Consider the following 19,345-nt stretch of genomic DNA (forward strand, 5'->3'; position numbering starts at 1 on the left):
ATCCTCATGGATACAACTGAGCCACAATAGGAACTCCCCAGTTTTTGTACCCTGCTGAGCACACATGGGGCGGTGAGCATTTCTGCAGGCCTATTTATCTAGCCAAGTGGAGAGTTTGCATTTACCTCAATAATCCAGGAATGGAGATGACGAATCTGCATGTGTTTTCTATGGTGTCTCTCTGAGTGGAAGGTGTGTTTCTGTCTCTTTCAACTCTTTCCTCTTGATGAGCAGTCCTCAGGATCTGCTAGGTCCTGTGCCTTACTGGGGAGATGCTCTTGGGCCACTTAAGAGGACATCTGCCCTTCCATGTGGACCCCTTCAGAAGCCTGGGTTTTAAGCCCCAGCTGCATGGACAGCCTAATGATGAGAATAAAGATGAGCAGAAATATGTCATATCTTGAAACAGAAGTCAATGTGTATGATCTTTAAAAAAAAGATCTTTAAAAAAAAGGAATTGAAGAGAAACTTCCAGCAAAGATGGTAGCACCTGTGTAGTGCATGTATCCATGCAGCCCTTCAGTGCAGTCATGGGGCAAGTGCTGCCAGCTGCTTTGAGCTCGGTCTAGGACTTTGCTCTGTCGGGAGCTTATCTCAGTCCTGATGGCTCTGAGCTGGCTCATAGAGTCTGCTCGCATCTCTCTGTCTTGTTCTGACTCCCAGGTTTGATGAGTGGAGCCTGCCTGAAACCTCCCATAGATTCCCATGGGGTGGGTTTGATGGTTGACCTCCAAAGCCCCTCATCAGGGCAGTTTGGGAATTCCACAGTGTGAAGTCCCTAGAGAAATTGCAAGAGAGCACCTCTCTTTCATACCCACTTTCCCTATGTAGGGTGGTGATGCTTCTGAAGGATCAGCTGGGGTGCCCTATTCCCTTCCTCCTGCTGCTTCCACTGAGCCTCTTCTGCTTGAATTCCTGTGCTTGCTGAACAGGCAGATGGACATAGGTCTCTATGATAGCTGGTGTTCCCACAGTGGAGACCCAGACACATGGACATGGAGTCAGGCAGTGTATTCGGTGGGTGATCTCAGGTGCTCAAGTGAGGAAGTGAGGAAAGGGAGAGGGCAGGTGAGAGAAGCCATGCGGTGGGCAAGTGAGCCTCAGGGCTGGTTGGTGGTGCCTTTGGACACATCCAGCAGAAGTCAAGGAGCTGGGGGTCTGTAGTGTTTGAGGGTCTCCCCATGGGCATTAACTCCCCACACTTTCAGAGTGAGCCTAACCATGGTTCTGCAAGCTCCCTGGTGCTGGAGAAAGCCAGCAGGGAAGAAAGATGCAAGAGTTTGAGGAGAGGATGTCTGCTGGTAGAGGGTTATCCACACAGGGGATTCTGCAGGGAAACTCAGGTCGGCCCAAGTGGAAACGGGGTGAAGCTTCTATGATCTCAGAGGCAAATTCAGAGCTCAGTTTTTGTGAAAGTTAGAGCTCATTTTTTTTTTTTTCATTTTAGGGCCACACCTGGAGCACATGGAAGTTCCCAGGCTAGGGGTTGAAGTGGTGCTGCAGCTGCCAGCCTACGCCACAGCCACAGCCATGCAGGGTCTGAGCCGTGTCTGAGACCTACACCACCGCTCACAGCAAGGCTGGATCCTTAACCCACTAAGCAAGGCCAGGGATCAAATCTGCATCCTCATGGATCCTAGTCAGGTTTGTTAACCGCTGAGCCATGAAAGGAACTCCAAGCCCCAGTTTTGGACACTTACGTCCAAACCATCTGAGGATTGGATGTCATGTAGACAAAGATATGGGAGGACATTGGATCCTGAACTTTCTCTCAACCCCGGAGTAGATAATGATTCTTTGGTTTGGAGGAAGGCATTGGGAAGAGAGGAGGAGGCGGGCGATACTGAGGTATCTTCAGGGAGTTCTGTGGAAGGTGAGCAACAGCCAAGAGACAGATTGTGTCCCAGTGAGGAGAGACTGCTCCTCACTCATCTCCACCTCATCTTTGGACGGGTCACTTGTCATATCTGTACACTCACTGTAGAGTGGGGTGAGTGTTTCCCCAAGGCCTTGGAAGACCCACCCTTTCAGGAGTCCTTGGGCTTTACATCTATGGGATGGGGGATTGATGAAGACGCTTCCAGGGTCAGGTGACAAGAAGGGTCTCTGTGCTGTGACCTGCTCATACCCCCTAAACTCGACTGAGCTCCCACCGAGGCAGTTCTCTATTGTAGAAGACCCCCAGCCCAATGCTGGGTGGGGAGTGGTGGGGCAGGGACCAAGAGCCAGGTCTCACTCTGGGCAAGGTGACCTTCCGCGCCCCTGGCCCCCTGGCCCCCCCGCCCAGTCTGGTACACAGGGAGAGAAGCGGCCGCTCTGGTCAGGCAAGGGGACGTCTCTTAAACCTCCTCCCTGTGAGGACTTGGTGATTCCCCCCTCCTGGGCAGAGTGCTGTGGTGGGAGCCCAGCAGATGCTTCTTGGGAGCAAACTCTCGGGTGTGATGAAGCTCTAAGAACGGTGGTGAGGGTCAGGCTGAGAGGAATCAGACTGGGCGGTAGCGGGGCCCGAGAAACCTGCAGCACCCTGGTTGGGGAGCAGCGCCACAGGAGGACTAGGAAGCTGCGGGCCCCTGGCGGTGCCCTCTGAGCTTTAGACCCGCATCGGAGTCCTTCGGTGCAGGCAGCTGAATCCACAGTTGGGTGGCTGGCGTTAGAATAAACTGAGGCCAAGGAGTGGCGGAGTTCAGTGCCTTGACCCTTTGTTCTTTCTCTCCTGTCAGGCCCTCAGGACAGGGGCCCCTTGTCACCCATTATTTTACTTTGGCTTCACCACAGCCTTGGAGGTTGGAAGAATTTCCATTTGGTAAATGGGACTCCGAGGCTCAGAGAAGCCCTGTCACATGTGCACAGTCACAGGGGGAGCTGGCTGGCAGACCGTGTCTCGGCAGCAGCGGAGGGACGGGTTGTGGGGGCGGGGGTGGGTGGCGAGCAGATCCCGCTGCCCAGGAGCTTGTCATCTCTGGCAGAGGCTTTACCCCTCTGTGCCTCGGCTTCTTCCCTTGTAAAGCGAGGACAATTACTCCGATATCTCAGGGATGCGTGGGAGGCTAACATTTGGTTAGTAATGCGAGTGACCTGTGTGTTCCGGGCAGGGAATGATCACTCTGCTGATAGGATTCTCATCACGCTTCCCCAGGTACTGAATGCAGTGCAGGAATGACACCTGGTAGCATTCAAATCCTGCTGCGGTTGGAAGGCACACGGGTGTCCTCCACTGTGGCACTGCCTCCCTCTCCCCCAACCTCAAAGCCCAGTCTCCATCAAGTAAGTACTCTCATGTGAAATGCAAGGCTTTTATTTCTGGAATCCTCTAATCAGACACCCTGACATAACAGGTTGCTGAGACTACTTAGTGCTCAGGCAAGTGGCTTCCTTGGGGTTCCCGGCAAGGGTGGCTCCGTCAACACCCAGGGCTTGAGTATAGTTTTACCTGCAAAGAGAAGGACAGGAAACATGCAAAGGTAAGGCCTCAGAGGTCCAAGAGACATCAAGCTGCACTCAGCACGGGGGCCGGGCCCTGCAGGCATATCTGGAGGTTGGCCTCTGGATCTGAGCAGCTAAATGTGGATGCCTCCCGGTGAAGCTTCTTCCAGTGGAGTAGGGAGACGAGGAGTCCCCCTGGTGGGGTGGGGCAACTGGGGTAGGACAGGGAGAGACTGCTGAGGATGACCTGGCTGGGCTCCAGAGTGGACACCTGCAAGTCCCCAGAGATGAGCCACCCCCAGTCTGTTTCCTCCCTCTGCCCCTGGGACACTTGCAGCTGAAGCATCAGCTTGTGGTAGCACCTTAACTTGGGGCAGCAGAGAGAGGATTCACTTGGACCCTCCACTCTGGGCACCCTAGGCCTAGGGTGAGTGGGGGCGGAGCAGGAGGGGAGCTTTTGGAAGCAGAGCCCTCTCATGTCATGTGGGGCACAGAATGACACTTTAGGGTCCAGGGAACAAGCACAGATGTGGGCTTTCAGTGGGATGGAGCGGGGATTTGAGTCTTTCAGGGAGGGAGGTACTGATGTTTGGAGGAGGGAAAGCCTCAATGCTTGTGGTTTACAGAGGATCCAGGCTCATGTGCTGGAGAGGCTGGAGCTCAGGGAGGCCAGAGCTGAGGGCCTAATAGCAAGGCCAGGTGGTGCCCTAGGGACAGAAGGGTGTGGAGGGTGGCAGGCCTGTGGCCCCGCTCAGGAGCTCCAGGGCTGGCCTGAGTCTTCCTACCCAATCCTTTCCTGCCCTGTAGGGTCTGCCCTCAGCCTCTCTACCTCCTGATTCACGAGGTTCTTCTTCCCCCATATTCCCAGGGAAGGGCCATGGTGGAGAGGAAATGAGCTCCCCACCTCACACTGCCCTGAGCAGAGCTCCCCCACAGGCACCAGAGGCGCAGACACACACGGCTGACCCACCATGATGTTGAGAGCATTCTGCATGTCCTCCTGAGTCAACGTCCTATCCATGCATATCTTCAGTTTTTGAAGAGAGTCCTGTATAAACGGGTTGGAGTTGTTCTCTCTCACTTTTGCCATGTAGTCTTCATAATCTCCTGCCACAAACAGCGCAATTGTCTCCTTCAATTTTGGGCAAACGTCACAATCTGAAACACAAAGAAGGTGAGACTCCCTTGAAAGGCATTCCTCAGAACACACCCTTCTCATCCCCTAGCCAACATGCTCAGTGCTGCCCTGGGAAGGCGTCAGAACCACTGGGGAACCTGTGTCCCAGCCACCCACTTCCTTCTGAGATCAGGAGCAAGACAGCCCAGAGCAGCAGGAGAACTCCGGTCCACTTCATGGTGCAGGTGGCAGGTGCCTCTTACCTGCCTAGAGTCCCTTTATACCTGCTGTTGACACCACGTGGGGCCCGAAGGGCCTGTGTTTGATGCTTTGCTTTCCAAGAGGTACACCAGGTCTCTCTGAGGCCACAGCTTGGCCTGGGGCTGAGCAGGGAGGGGCTGTGTGTGTTGGCAGGATGCTCAGTCCTTGAATCAACAAAGGGTACTGGCTCAGCCTCCCTCCCAAATGGAGGGCTGTGTGTGAGGGTCAGCTTACACAGGAAGCTTACCAATGGAAATTTCCCAAGTGGACTGGCAAAAGGGCAAAAAGGCTCCCAAATCAGGTCTCCTGAATGATGGCCCATGCCAGGTTGCCACCACTGCATGTGACCTTGGAGATAGCCTGGTCTCTACTCTGGGTTTCCTAGGAAGCTCAGTGCTTAGCTAATGGTGTCACATGTAGTCAGTGTCAGGGGAAGGCCAGAGCACAAGCCCTGATGCCCTGGTCAGGCTGTCTGGTGGCTCCTGTTGTGCTTTCATCCCAGTGTCCTTGACCTGCTCAGTGGCCTCCCTTGAGCCACCCACTCTGATCTGTTTCTGGAGCCCTGAATTCCCCCACCTGCTGGTTCAGAAGTTCTAGGTGTTTGGTGACCAAGTCATGCCACGTGACTTTGACAGCACCTTGGTCTATGCACAAGTGTTTTCCCCAGGCTGCTTCTTCTCTTGAGTGTCTCCGTACTGTTCCCACCATCGCCTCTCCAGAGCTCCAACCTGAGGAAAATCCAAGCTCTTTGTAGGTCCACAACCCTTGGTCAGTTTGTACAATCAGCCCCTTGCCCATGCTGCCTCTGTGAACGTGGCCCTGCCCTAGTCTCTCCTCCCTCCCTGGCCTCCTTTCTGCTTCTTGACCAGGCCGAGTGTACTCCTGCCACAGGGCCTTTGCGTGTGCTGCCTTTGCTGCTTGGAGTGCTCTTCCGCCAAGTGACTGCGTGGTTCATTGCCTGATTCCTCAGTCTCTTTGATATCACATGTCAGAGAGATTTTCTCATATTGTTTTACATTTTTTTAATTTAAATATAGTTGATTTACAATATTGTGTTATTTTCAGGTGTACAGCCAAGTGATTAGGTTTGTGTGTATATATTCATATATATGTAAGATATATATTCTATTTTTATTCTTTGTGGCATATGGAGGTTTCCAGGCTAGGGGTCGAATCAGAGCTACAGCTCCTGGTCTATGCCACAGCCACAGCAATGTGGGATCCGAACCGCATCTGCAACCTACACCACAGCTCGTGGCAACACTGGATCCTTAACCCACTGAGCGAGGCCAGGGATTGAACCTGCAACCTCACAGTTCCTAGTTGGGTTCGCTTCTGCTGTGCCACGATGGGAACACCTATATTCCTTTTTTCACATTTTCTTCCATTATAGGTTATTAGAAGATATTGCTTATAGTTCCCTGTGCTGTACAGTAGGACCTTGTAGATTATCTATTTTATATATAGTAGTATATGTATTTTAATCCCAAATTCCTAATTTACCTCTCCCCTCCCCTTTCCTTCTTGGTAACCATAAGTTTATTTTTATGTCTGTGAGTGTATTTCTGTTTTGTAACTAAGTTTGTTTGTATCCTTTCTGAAGATTGTGCATATAACCTTTATATTTGTCTTTGTCTAGCTTAGTTCACTTAGTGTGATAGTCTCTACATACATCCATGTTATTGCAAGTGGTATTATTTCATTCTTTCTTATGGCTGAATAATATTCCATTCTACGTTTTTATCCCAAATCTTCTTTATCCTTTCATCTGTTGATGGATATTTTGATCATTTCCAGAGTTCCCCCCCATTTTAAGAAAAGTTTTAATGAAGTATAGTTGATTTACAGTATCATGATAATTTCTGCTGTACAACAACATGAGTCAGCTATACACATACACATATCCATTCATTTTTAGATTCTTTTCCCACATAGATTATCACAGAGCATTGGGTAGAGTTCCCCATGCTATAGAGCAGGTCCCCGTTGGCCAATTATTATTTTTTTTTTGTCTTTTTTTGTTGTTGTTGCTATTTCTTGGGCCGCTCCCGCGGCATATGGAGGTTCCCAGGCTAGGGGTTGAATCGGAGCTGTAGCCACCGGCCTACGCCAGAGCCACAGCAACGCGGGATCCGAGCCGCGTCTGCAACCTACACCACAGCTCACGGCAACGCCGGATCGTTAACCCACTGAGCAAGGGCAGGGACCGAACCCGCAACCTCATGGTTCCTAGTCGGATTCGTTAACCACTGCGCCACGACGGGAACTCCCAATTATTATTTTTGTGTGTGTGTTTTTTGTCTTTTTATGGCTGCACCTGAGGCATATGGAGGTTCCCAGGCTAGGGGTCGAATTGGAGCTGTAGCCACTGGCCTACGCCCCAGCTCCAGGCATGCCAGATCCGAGCTGCATCTGCGACCTACACCACAGTTCACGGCAACACCAGATCCTTAACCCACTGAGTGAGGCTAGAGATTGAACCTGGGTCCTCATGGATGCTAGCTGCGTTCGTTAACCCCTGAGCCATGACGGGAACTCTGCATCTTTTTTTTTTTTCAATTATTCTATATACCATAGTTTGCATCTGCCAATGCCAAGCCCCCAATCCATCCCTCCTCCCCACCATGTTCCCTTTGATAACCATAAGTTTTTTTTCAAAGTCTTGAGTCTATTTCTGTTGTGCAAATTAGTTCATTTGTATCCTTTTTTTAAATTGCACATCTAAATATCATATGATATTTTTCTTTCTCTGTCTGACTAACTTCACTCAGTATGATCATCTCTAGGTCCATCCATGTTGCTGGAATTGGCATTATTTTATTCTTTTTTATGGTTAATGTTCCACTGTATATATGTTGACATCTTCTTTATCCATTCCTCTGTCAAGGAACAATTAGGTTGCTCCTGTGGTCTTGGCTATTGTAAATAGTGCTGATATGAACATGGGGGTGCATGTATCTTTCCTAATTATGGTTTTCTCTGGATATATGCCCAGGATAGGGCCTGTAGGAGCATATGGTATCTCTATGTTTAGTTGACTTTTTTTTTTTTTGGCTTTTTAGGACTGCACCCACGGCATATGGAATTTCCCAGGCTAACGGTGGAATCAAGGCTGTAGCTGCCAACCTATGCCACAGCCATAGCAACATGGGATCTGAGCCATCTCTGTGACCTACACCATAGCTTCACAGCAATGTGGGATCCTTAACCCACTGACCAAGGCCAGGGATCAAACCCGCAACCTCACTGTTCCTAGTGGGATTCGTTTCTGCTGCGCCACGACAGGAACTCCTAGATTATGAGGTTCTGGGTCACAAATCAAGCCTTGGTAACTTTAAGAACATTGGAATCATATCAAGCATCTTTTCCAACCACAACGCTATATGACTAGAAATCAACAACAAGAAAAAACCTGCAAAAAACACAAGCATGTGGAGAATAAAGAACATGCTACTAAACAACCAATGGATCACTGAAGAAATCAAAGAGGAAATTAAAAAATACCTAGAAGCCAATGACAACACTGATACAACACTCCAAAACCTATGGGATGCAGCAAAAACAGTTCTAAGAGGTAAGTTTATGGCAATAAAACTACAATAAAACAAACCTACCTCAAGAAACAAGGAAAAGCTCAAACAAACAACCTAACTTTACATCTAAAGCAGCTAGAGAGAGAAGAACAAAGACCCAAAGTTAGCAGAAGGAAAGAAATCATAACGATTAGGGCAGAAAGAAATGAAATAGAAAGGAAAAAAACCATAGAAAAGATGAAAGAAACTAAAAGCTGTTTCTTTGAAAAGATCAACAAAATTGATAAAACCTTAGCCAGACTCATTAAGAAAAAAGAGAGGACTCAAATCAATAAAATAGGAAATCAAGGCACATGTACCCTCATGTTCATTGCAGCGGTATTCACAATAGCCAAGACGTGGAAACAACCCAAATGTCCATCAACAGATGAATGGATTAAGAAGATGTGGTGGGAGTTCCTGTCGTGGCTCAGTGGTTAACAAATCCAACTAGGAACCATGAGGTTGCGGGTTCGGTCCCTGCCCTTGCTCAGAGGGTTGACGATCCGGCGTTGCTGTGAGCTGTGGTGTAGGTCACAGATGCGGCTCGGATCCTGCGTTGCTGTGGCTCTGGCGTAGGCCAGAGGCTACAGCTCCGATTTGACCCTTAGCCTGGGAACCTCCATACACTGCGGGAGCGCCCAAGAAATAGCAAAAAAAAGACAAAAAAAAAAAAAAAAAAGATGTGGCATATATGCATAATGGAATACTATTTAGACTTAAAAAAAAAAAACAAAATAATGCCATTTGCAGCAACATGGTTGGAATTGGAGACTCTCATACTGAGTGAATTAAGTCAGAAAGAGAAAGATAAATACTATATGATATCACTTATATCTGGCATCTAATATATGGCACAAATGAACCTTTCGACAGAAGAGAAAATCATGGACATGGAAAACAGACTTGTGGTTGCCAAGGAGGAGGGAGAGGGAGTGGGATGGACTAGGAATTTGGGGTTAATAGATGCAGACTATTGCCTTTGGAATGGGTAAGCAATGAGATCCTGCTGTATAGCACTGGGAACTATGTCTAGTCACTTATGATGGAGCATGATCATGTGAGAAAAAGAATTTATATATGTATGTGTGACTGGGTCACCTCTGTACAGTAGAAAATTGACAGAACACTGTAAACCAGCTATAATGGAAAAAATAAAAATCATTAAAAAAAGTAATGAAAAAGGAGAAGTTATAACTGACATCTCAGAAATATAAAGGATTATAAGAGACTACTATAAGCAACTATATGCCAATAAAAGACAGCCTAGAAGAAATGGACAAATTCTTAGAAAAGTTCAATCTTTGAAGACTAAACCAAGACAAAATTGAAAAGATGAATGGACCAATCACAAGTATTGAAATTGAAACTGTGGTTAAAAAGCTTCCAACAGGGGGAGTTCCTCTTGTGGCTCAGTGGTTAGCGAATCCGACTAGGAACCATGAGGTTGCGGGTTCGATCCCTGGTTAAAGATCCGGCATTGCTGTGAGCTGTGGTGTAGGCTGGCGGCTACAGCTCCCATTCGACCCCTAGCCTGGGAACCTCCATATGCTGAGGGAGCAGCCCAGGAAATAGCAAAAAGACAAAAAAACAAAACAAAACAAAACAAAAACTTCCAACAGGCGTTCCCATCCTGGCTCAGTGGAGACGAATCTGACTAGGAACCGTGAGGTTGAAAGTTTGATCCCTGGCCTCACTCAGTGGGTTAAGGATCTGCCATTGGCCTGAACTGTGGTGTAGGTCACAGAAGCAGCTTGGATGCTGTGTTGCTGTGGCTGTGGCATAGGCTGGCAGCTGTAGCTCTGATTTGACCCCTAGCCTGGGAAACTCCATATGCTGTGAGTGCAGCCCTAGAAAGCAAAAAAGCAAAAAAAAAGAAAAAAAAAAAAAAACCCAAAAAACAAACAAACAAAAACCTTCCAACAAACAAAAGTCCAGGACCAGATGGCTTCACAGGTGAATTCTCTCAGACATTTAAGAGAAGAGCTAACCCCTATCCTTCTGAAAAATTACAGAGAAAGGAACACTTCCAAACTCATTCTATGAGGCCACCATTACCCTAATATCAAAACCAGACAAAGATATCACAAAAAAGAAAATTACAGGCCAATTTCACTGCTGAACATTGATGCAAAAATCCTCAGCAAAATACTAGCAAAGTGAATCCAACAATACATTAAAAAGTTGTACGTCATGATCAAGTAGGATTTATCCCAGGGATGCAAGGATTCTTCAATATCTGCAAATCAATCAGTGTGATACACAACATTAACAAACTGAAGAATAAAAACCATATGATCCTCAATAAATGCAGAAAAAGCTTTTGACAAAATCTAACACCCATTTCTGGTTAAAAAAAAAAAAAACATACCTTCAGAAATTGGGCATAGAAGGAACCTACCTCAACATAATAATGGCCCTATATGACAAACCCAGAGCTAACATCATTCTCAGTGGTGAAAAGCTGAAAGATTGCCCACTGAGATCAGGAACAAGACAAGTATGTCCGTTCTCACCTCTACTATTCAACATAATTTTGGAAGTCCTAGCCGTGGCAATCAGAGAACAAAAAGAAATAAAGGAATCCAAATTGGAAAGGAAGAAGTAAAACTATCACTGTTTGCAGATGACATACTATAACTAAAAATCCTGAAGACGCTATCAGGAAAACTATTAGAGCTCCTCAGTGAATGAAGAATGAACTCCCACAGAATGGGAGAAAATGTATGCAAATGAAGCGACTGACAAGGGATTAATCTCCAAAATTTATAAACACCTCCTGCAGCTCAATACCAAACACACACACACACACACACACACACACACACACACACACACACAACCCTGTCAAAAAATGGGCAGAAGATCTAAAAAGACAATTCTCCTGAGAGGACATACAGATGGCCAAAAAACACATGAAAAGATGTTAGGCATCACTAATTATTAGAGAAATGCAAAACTACTATGAGGTTCCACCTTACACCGGCCAGAATGGCCATCATCAAAAAGTCTACAAACAATAAATGGAGAGGGTATGGAGAAAAGGGAACCCTATTACACTGTTGGTGGGAATGTAAATTGGTGCAACCACTGTGGAAAACAGTGTGGAGATTCCTCAGAAAACTAAAAATAAAATTACCCTTTTATCCAGCAATCTCAGTCCTGGGCATCTATCCAGAGAAAACCATGACTTGAAAAGGTACTTGTATGCCAGTGTTCATTGCAGCACTATGTAAAATAGCCAAGACTTGAAAACAACCTAAATGTCCATTGACAGAAGAGTGGATAAAGAGATGTGGTATATATACACGATGGAACATTACTTAGCCATTACAAGGAAAGAAATAATGGCATTTGCAGCAACATGGATGGACCTAGAATTTATCATGCTAAGTGAAGTTAGTCAGACAGTGAGACACCAACGTTATATGCTGTCATTTACATGTGGAATTTTAAAAAAGGACACAAGGAGTTCCCGTCGTGGCACAGTAGTTAACGAATCCGACTAGGAACCATGAGGTTGCAGGTTCGGTCCCTGCCCTTGCTCAGTGGGTTAACGATCTGGTGTTGCCATGAGCTGTGGTGTAGGTTGCAGACGCGGCTGGGATCCCGCGACGCTGTGGCTCTGGCATAGGCCAGTGTCTACAGCTCCGATTGGATCCCCAGCCTGGGAACCTCCATATGCCGAGGGAGTGGCCCAAGAAATAGCTAAAAAAGACAAAAAAAAAAAAAAAAAAAAAAAAAAAAGGACACAATAAACTTCTTTGCAGAAACAGATACTGACTCACAGACTTTGAAAAACTTACAGTTTCCAAAGGAGACAGGTTGGGGGGTGGCAGGATGAGTTGGGGGTTTGGGATGGAAATGTTATAATATTGGGTTATGATGGATCGTTGTACAACTATAAAAAATAATAATATGGAACACTTCCTGAATTTGCATGGCATCCTTGCACAGAGGTTGTAGTAATCTTCTCTGCATCATTACAATTTTAGTATATGTGCTGCAGTAGCAAGCACTATATGTAGAATTTTTGGTGGTGCCATTCTCACCAGTGTGCAGTGATATCTCATCATAGTTTTGGTTTGCATTTCTCTAATAATTAGCAGTGTTGAGCATCTTTTCATGTGACTTTTGTTTTCTTTGGAGAAAATGTCTTTTTAGATTTTCTGCTTGTTTTATGATAGGGTTATTGTTGTTTTTGATATTGAGCTGTATGAGCTTTTTGTCTATCTTGGATATTAATCCTTTGTTTGTTACATCATTTCCAAATATTTTCTCCCATTCTGTAGGTTATTTTGGTGTTTTGTTTATGGTCTCCTTGGCTGTGCAGAAGCTTCTAAGTTTAATTATGTCCTATTTATTTATTTATTTATTTTGTATTTTGTCTTTTTAGGGCCTCACTGCTGACATATGGAGGTTCCCAGGCTAGGGGTCTAATTGGAGCTACAGCTGCCAGCCTATGCCATAGCAATTGCAGATCTGAGCTGTGTCTGCGACCTGCACCATAGCTCATGGCAACGCCAGATCCTTAACCCACTGAGTGAGGCCAGGAATCGAACCCACAACCTCATGGTTCCTAGTCGGATTTGTTTCCACTGCACCATAATGGGAACTCCCTATTTTTTTTTTTATTTCCATTAGTCTAGGAGATGGATCCAAGAAAATATTGCTATGATTTATGTCAGAGTACTTTGCTTGTATTTTCCTCCTGGAATTTTACAGTATCCAGTTTTATGATTAAGTATTTAAGCCATTTTGAGTTTATTTTTGTATATGGTGTTAGGGAACTTTCTAATTTCAGGGTGTTTTTTTCCACATGTAGCTGTCCAGTTTTCCCAGCTGCACTTATTAAAGAAATTATCTTTTCTACATTGTATATTTTTGCCTCCTTTGCTGTATATTAATTAACCATAGGTGCATGTGTTTATTTCTGGGTTTTTTTTTTATCATGTTCCATTGATCTATATTTCTGTTTTCATGCCACTACCATATTGTTTTGATTACTGTATCTTTGTAATAGTGTCTGAAGTCAGTGGATTCCTCCAGCTCCATTTTTCTTTTTCTTCTTTTTTTTCTTTTCTAGGGCTGCACCCATGGCATATGAAGGTTCCCAGACCTAATCAGAGCTGTGGCCGCCAGCCTACACCAGAGCCACAGGAACTTGGGATCCAGCCACATCTGTGACCTACATCACAGCTCACGGCAACGTGGGATCCTGAGCGAGGCCAGGGATCGAACCCACAACCTCATGGTTCCTAGTCAGGTTCATTAACCACTGCACCACGACGGGAACTCCACTCCATTTTTCTTTCTCAAGATTGCTTTGGGGGAGTTCCCTTGTAGCTCAGTGGGTTAAGGATCTGGAATTGTCACTAAATAGTACTGGTTATAGCTGAGGCATGGGTTCAATGCCTGGGAATGTCTGCATGCCACAGGTGTGGCCAAAATGAAGATTGCTGGATATTTGAGGTGTTTGTGTTTCCATATAAAATTAAAATTTTTTTCTCCTTGTTCTGAAAAAATGCTATTGGTAATTATGAGTTGTATTGAATATATAGATTATCCTTGGGTAGTATAGTTATTTCTCCAATATTGATTCTTCCAATCCAAGAATCCAGTGTATCTTTCCATCTCTTTGTGTCATCTTTGACTTCTTTCATCAGGGTCTTATAAGTTTTTGGAGTATAGATCTTTTGCCTCCTTAGGTAGGTTTACTCCTAGATATTTTATTCTTCTTGATGCAGTGGTAAATGGGATTGTTTTCTTAATTTTTCTTTCTGATCTTTTGTTGTTAGTATAAAGATGCAACAGATTTCTGTGTATTAATTTTGTATCCTGCAACTTTACTGAAATCATTGATGAGCTCTATTAGTTTTCTATTGTGTCTTTAGGATTTTCTATGTATAGTATCATGTCATCTGCAAACAGTGAAAGTTTAATTCTTTTCCAATTTGGATTTTTAAAATTTCTTTTTCTTCTCTGATTGCTGTGGCTAGGGCTTCCAAAACTCTGTTGAAGAAAAGTGGCAAGAGTGGGCATTCCTGTCTTTTTTCCTGATCTTAGAAAAAAAGCTTTCAGTTTTTCATTGTTGAGTATGAGATTTTCTCCATACTCTTGACTCCCTTATAGCAAAGGGAACTGCCTCTGTCCTTCCTCCCAGGGCACTTTCTCTTCTCCCCTCCTTCATGTTCCTCTATAGCATTTCTTGTCATTGGTTGAGTGTTTTTCACCCCCTCTTAGAAGTAGAAAGAGCTATAGGTGTGTGAGAACTTTGCAGTGTGTGCTGCTCCATCCCCAGGACTATGACAGGGGTCAACACACAGTAGGTGCTTCACCAGTATTTGTTAGATGAATGGAACATTTATTCCATTTCTCTGGAGTTGATGAATAAGTATTTTTACCTCTTTTTGCTGTAGATGTGCTTATGGATAGTACCTGGGATACATTAAACAAGGTAAAATTTTAAAATGTTTTGAAAAGTCAGAACTATCTTTTTGCTAGAGACTCCTGGCTAGCCCTTTTGCTGAGTCACCTGTGGCAGAATAAGTTTTGCTAAAACCCAGAGCTGAAGTTGGGACACAAGTTATGTGACCACAATCAGAACGCTATGCCAAATAGGATTCACATCCGGTAACTGCTCTTGGCAGAGAGTCACCAAGTACTGAGCACCAGGTATCACTTGGCCTCTGCGAAGCCAATCCTTGCCATGGCTACTGATGCCTGAGGGTCATACTCTGAAGGTCACATCATGAGGGGCTCAGGTGACTCCCGATGTGCTCAGATGTCCCTGGGCAGGAACACGAAAACCACTTACTCCAAGCTGCGCATTCAAATGTTGTGTTTCCTATAACCTGCACAGAGACTCTTTCTTTACTTGTCATGGCCGTGGCCATATTGAGTAGGACTGGCTGGGTGGTGCAGAGTGACCTGCAAGCTGAGCTTGTGTGCTGTTGTTTTCATGGTTGAGACTGGGGTTCAGATTTTGGTTTTGAGGAAGACACCAGTGAGGTGAAGTCCCCTTCTTGTCACCTCACATCAGGAAATATGTGACAGTGCTATTTCTTACACTGGTGATATTAGCCTTGATTACTTGATTGATATCATGTTTGCCAATTTCTGCTCTGTTTCCCCCTTCCCTCCTCTTTTCTCTGGAAATGAGTTCCTAAGTGTAGTCCACTCTCAGGGCGGGCAGGACAGTAAGTTCCCCCTCCTGGATGGGAGCATCTATGTATGTTATTTGGGTTGTTTCTCTATGAAACAGTTGTCTATTCTCTCTGATTTATGTATTAAATTACTTACTTATATCAGTGTGGACTCACCCATATTACTGGGTTATCATGCAGTACTGTGTTCTTTATTTTGTTGCTCAGATTGTTTGCAGTTTGGCCACTGGGAGTTTTCTCAGGCTTCCTTCTGCTAGAGTTTTCTAGGACCATCTCCTCTTGTTTGTGCTGGCAAAATGCTTCCCCAGAGTGGAAGTTTGAGTTTAACTCTTGAGAGAGTTTTGGGCAGATGAAGTGCCACCTGTGGTCAACCCAGCACTCTGGCATTGACCTCAGTCCACAGTGGCCTGTAGGGCTACAGACCTCAGCATCTCTGATGCAGGAGACAAACGGCACCCCACAACTGCTCACTGATGTTTCTGGATAAGCTATGCGGTCCAGGCACCTCTTGGGGCCGGTTCACTGACAGAGGAGGGTGAGACAGTCAGGAGAAGGGGCAAAGTTGGAGCTTGTGGGAGTCAAGAAGGTGCTCATGAATTTGCTCCCTTAAGAGTTTGAGGGAGTTCCCATCGTGGCGCAGTGGTTAATGAATCCGACTAGGAACCATGAGGTTGCAGGTTCGGTCCCTGCCCTTGCTCAGTGGGTTAAAGATCCGGCGTTGCCGTGAGCTGTGGTGTAGGTTGCAGACGCGGCTCGGATCCCGCGTTGCTGTGGCTCTGGCGTAGGCCAGTGACTACAGCTCCGATTCGACCCCTAGCCTGGGAACCTCCATATGCCGTGGGAGCAGCCCAAAGAAATAGCAAAAAAGAAAAAGAAAAAAAAAAAGAGTTTGAGAAAAGCTGGTGGCATGATCCATAATTACAGAATTCCCAGCCCCTGAGAAAACCCACAGGGCCACAAGTCCTGTGACTTTTTGGCGGTAGGGAGTGATTTGGAGCCCAAGGATGGTATTCACTGGTCCTTGGGGCCCAGCCGAGACACTGCAGCAGTTAAGATGTACAGGGGGCTTCATCAAGGCCCAGCTCCTCATTCTTATGTCCAGGACTTAACCTTGGGCAAAAGTAAGGATTCTGGTGATCTTTTGTCTGTGTGTGGTTTGTAGACCTGTCCTTGAGCTCTCCTGTGATTTCGTCTCCACAGTCTGGGAGAGTCCCTCCCTGGGAGCCAGGATAGGTTGGAGGGAGGATGGCCAGCAAAACAGGTGATAGTTGGAGCTGGGAAAACAGAGCATTTGGCTCAGAATGGAGTCACTTAGAAATGTCAGCTCCAGTTGTCTTTGGCAAAGATACTACCACGTCTTCTTTGGGAGCTCTGCTGTCAGAGTAGGAAGGGCTTTCCACACTAAACACCCCAGGGGCTGAGGGAGCCACCTGTGCCAGGTCCCTGGCTACAGGCCTTTGAGATCCTGGGAGGGGTGTGGGCTGGGCTAGGGAGCTAGTAGTTCATAAAGCAGCAGAAACCCTGCCCTGAGCAGAGCATCCCATCCGCTGACATGATGAAGGGAACGCCACTGCTTGTGCTGGCCTTGCTGGTGACCAGAGGGCTGGGCTTCAATATGGGTGAGAGTAGGAAAGAGGGAGCAGGTGGTCTTCTTGATCCTTGGCCCACACCATCTCGCTCCATCCTTCCAGAATCATCTCCAAGCATCTTCTAGGAACCGAAGTAGGGCGGCTGGCAGATGAGAGTCCAGGAGTCCTGCAGAACCTCCCTGAGCCTTTCAGAACTTGACTGTAGGGAGAGGTTTGGATCCGGAAGGGTCCTTGGTTGTGCACACTGGAAGGGATTGTCAGTCGGGGGTAGAGGTTGCTTATTGGAAGGGAAGCAGCAGGCAGGCTGGTGTGCCTAGGGACAGTGGTCAGGGGCAGAGGGCTCTCTAGTCCTAGCCTGTCTCTTGGCTCCCTTCTTCTGGGAGTGCCTCACAGAGGATGTTTTCTTTCTGGTGTGTAAGTAGTTCTGGGAGAGGGCGGACCTCTGTGGAAGGTGAGTCTGGAGGCTCTGGTTATGTGGGTTACTGTCAAATGGGGGGAGGGAGAGGACCCTCCTACCCCTGCTGATTCCTCTGATGTGGTGTTTTCTGTCTGATTCTTCAGGAATTGCTTGCCCTATGTTTTATGAACTCCTCAGCGTGGTGAGCTTTGGAATAAGACCGCTTTTGGACTCATCCATGGATCTGATTAATGCTACTGAACCGGAAAGAGAAGCCATAAAAAAAGCCCAGGATTGCTTCATTGACACTGGAGTTTTCAACATGTTCAACCATGCCGTCTACGTGGTAATTTACTTGCCTCCAATCTTCACCCTGAAGCCACACATGTGGCATATTGCAATATGTAACATGGTAATAGCCATGCAGTCATAGGATATGCATTAAACAAAAGCTATAAACAATCAAGCACATAAACCTCTGTTCCACCCTGCAGCACATATAATATGCAACCACATGCCCTCTGCACACTAGCCTCTTCTGGTGTCACACATCCACACCTGTCCCAATAATGGCAATTATCTCAAAAATATTTAAAACTAAGGGACTAATATCAGTGAAACAGGTAAACAGTATTATTGACTCATGTAATTTTTCCTTGGTTGGGGAGCTAGCATTGCAGGATTAGAATTTTAATCTTTGACAGGAAAGAAAGAATTCAGCTTCTGTATATGTAGGAGTCCTGTCAGCTCTATTTTAAGAATATTGAAAACGAGTCCCTGCCTTTAGACTCTCTTCCTCAGAAGGGACTCCCTGGCTTTGTAAGTTTTCTGGCTTTTGGCCAACTTCACTCCTCTTGGGCCCACTCTGATGGCTGTCCCTCCGGCCCAGAGCCCCATTTCCGCAGACACAGTCTTAGTGTCTACAAACCCAGATATCTGCTCTGTTATTTTGGTGCCTGAGATCCCTGAGGCAGCTTTTAGCTACATGCACCTGTTGTCCAGGGTTAGTCCAATGTTCCTCTTCCATGAACTATCTTTTTGTTGGTGGTGGTGTTGGTATTGTTCTTGTCACACAATATTGTAGATTTTGAATAGTCTCTCTCTTACTCAATTTTCTCCCAAGTGGTGATTTTGCAAAACGAGAGGTTTTCCAAGAAGCAGAATTTCTTGCACACAGGCACACAGACACGTGGGACTGTTTACAACACCTGCACGCATGTTCCGTACAACCAGTACATCTGACAGGAGGGGCTCAGGTAGAAGAGTTGTCACCCAAACCCAGACTCAGCCACCTTGCTCCTCCCTCGACCAGTCCTCCAGAACCTTCTCACCTCCTCCTCTCCCTGGCATGGCTGGTTGCTCTGTCTTCCTCCTGACACCTGTGCATGGGTGACGAGGGAGCCATCCTCATTGTGGCCTGCCTGATGGCAGCCCCCTCTCCAGCGGTGGGTCTGTGGGCCAGAGGTTCTTTCTGGGGATGGCGTGCAGTCACTGAGGATGAGGAGTGAAGTGATCTTGGGGAGACAGGCCAGCCCTGCAGTGGCCTCAGGTCCTGACCTTCTTTCTTTGCCCTGCTTCCTCCCAGGCTGCTATCATGCTTAGCCCTGATTGTGCCGCCTTTGCAGCAGACACGCTGGAGCAGGATGCCAGTGAAGTCATTTCCACTCTCCTCCCTTTAGGGAGATAACCTTTGCCAGGGATGCCTGGTCTGTTCTCCATCTTCCTGCCCTGTTCTCCTCAACTGAAGCTGGAATCCAGACACCTGTCCCCACCTGATGTGATCCCTATCAGGCTGACTTGAATAAAATAACTGCATCTGT

The 19,345-nt window shown here is 46.5% G+C and overlaps 2 protein-coding genes and 1 non-coding gene across 3 annotated transcripts; 1 reads left to right on the plus strand and 2 right to left on the minus strand.

Annotated features, from left to right (window-relative positions):
* Positions 1–3,279: 3,279 nt before the first annotated feature.
* On the minus strand, positions 3,280–4,789 carry LOC100739644 (major allergen I polypeptide chain 1-like). The gene is made up of 3 exons (XM_013994895.2): positions 4,718–4,789; positions 4,394–4,581; positions 3,280–3,430 (listed from the first exon to the last, which is right to left on the minus strand). Exons 1-3 carry the CDS (start codon positions 4,776–4,778, stop codon positions 3,401–3,403), a joined length of 279 nt encoding a protein of 92 aa, XP_013850349.1. The 5' UTR covers positions 4,779–4,789; the 3' UTR covers positions 3,280–3,400.
* A 7,496-nt stretch (positions 4,790–12,285) lies between these two features.
* On the minus strand, positions 12,286–12,392 carry LOC146402331 (U6 spliceosomal RNA). Its single transcript, XR_014808797.1, has one exon. It is a non-coding gene; the product is annotated as a U6 spliceosomal RNA (small nuclear RNA).
* A 4,648-nt stretch (positions 12,393–17,040) lies between these two features.
* On the plus strand, positions 17,041–19,345 carry LOC100739673 (major allergen I polypeptide chain 2). The gene is made up of 3 exons (XM_003481826.5): positions 17,041–17,158; positions 17,690–17,871; positions 19,111–19,345. The coding sequence occupies exons 1-3, from the start codon at positions 17,092–17,094 to the stop codon at positions 19,210–19,212; spliced, it is 351 nt and encodes a 116-aa protein (XP_003481874.2). The 5' UTR covers positions 17,041–17,091; the 3' UTR covers positions 19,213–19,345.

The sequence above is a fragment of the Sus scrofa genome, chromosome 6, assembly GCF_054392235.1.
Source record: "Sus scrofa isolate SSC_HxYL_T2T_F1_AM1 chromosome 6, Sscrofa_HxYL_maternal_Yorkshire_Landrace_v2.0, whole genome shotgun sequence".
NCBI lineage: Eukaryota > Metazoa > Chordata > Mammalia > Artiodactyla > Suidae > Sus > Sus scrofa.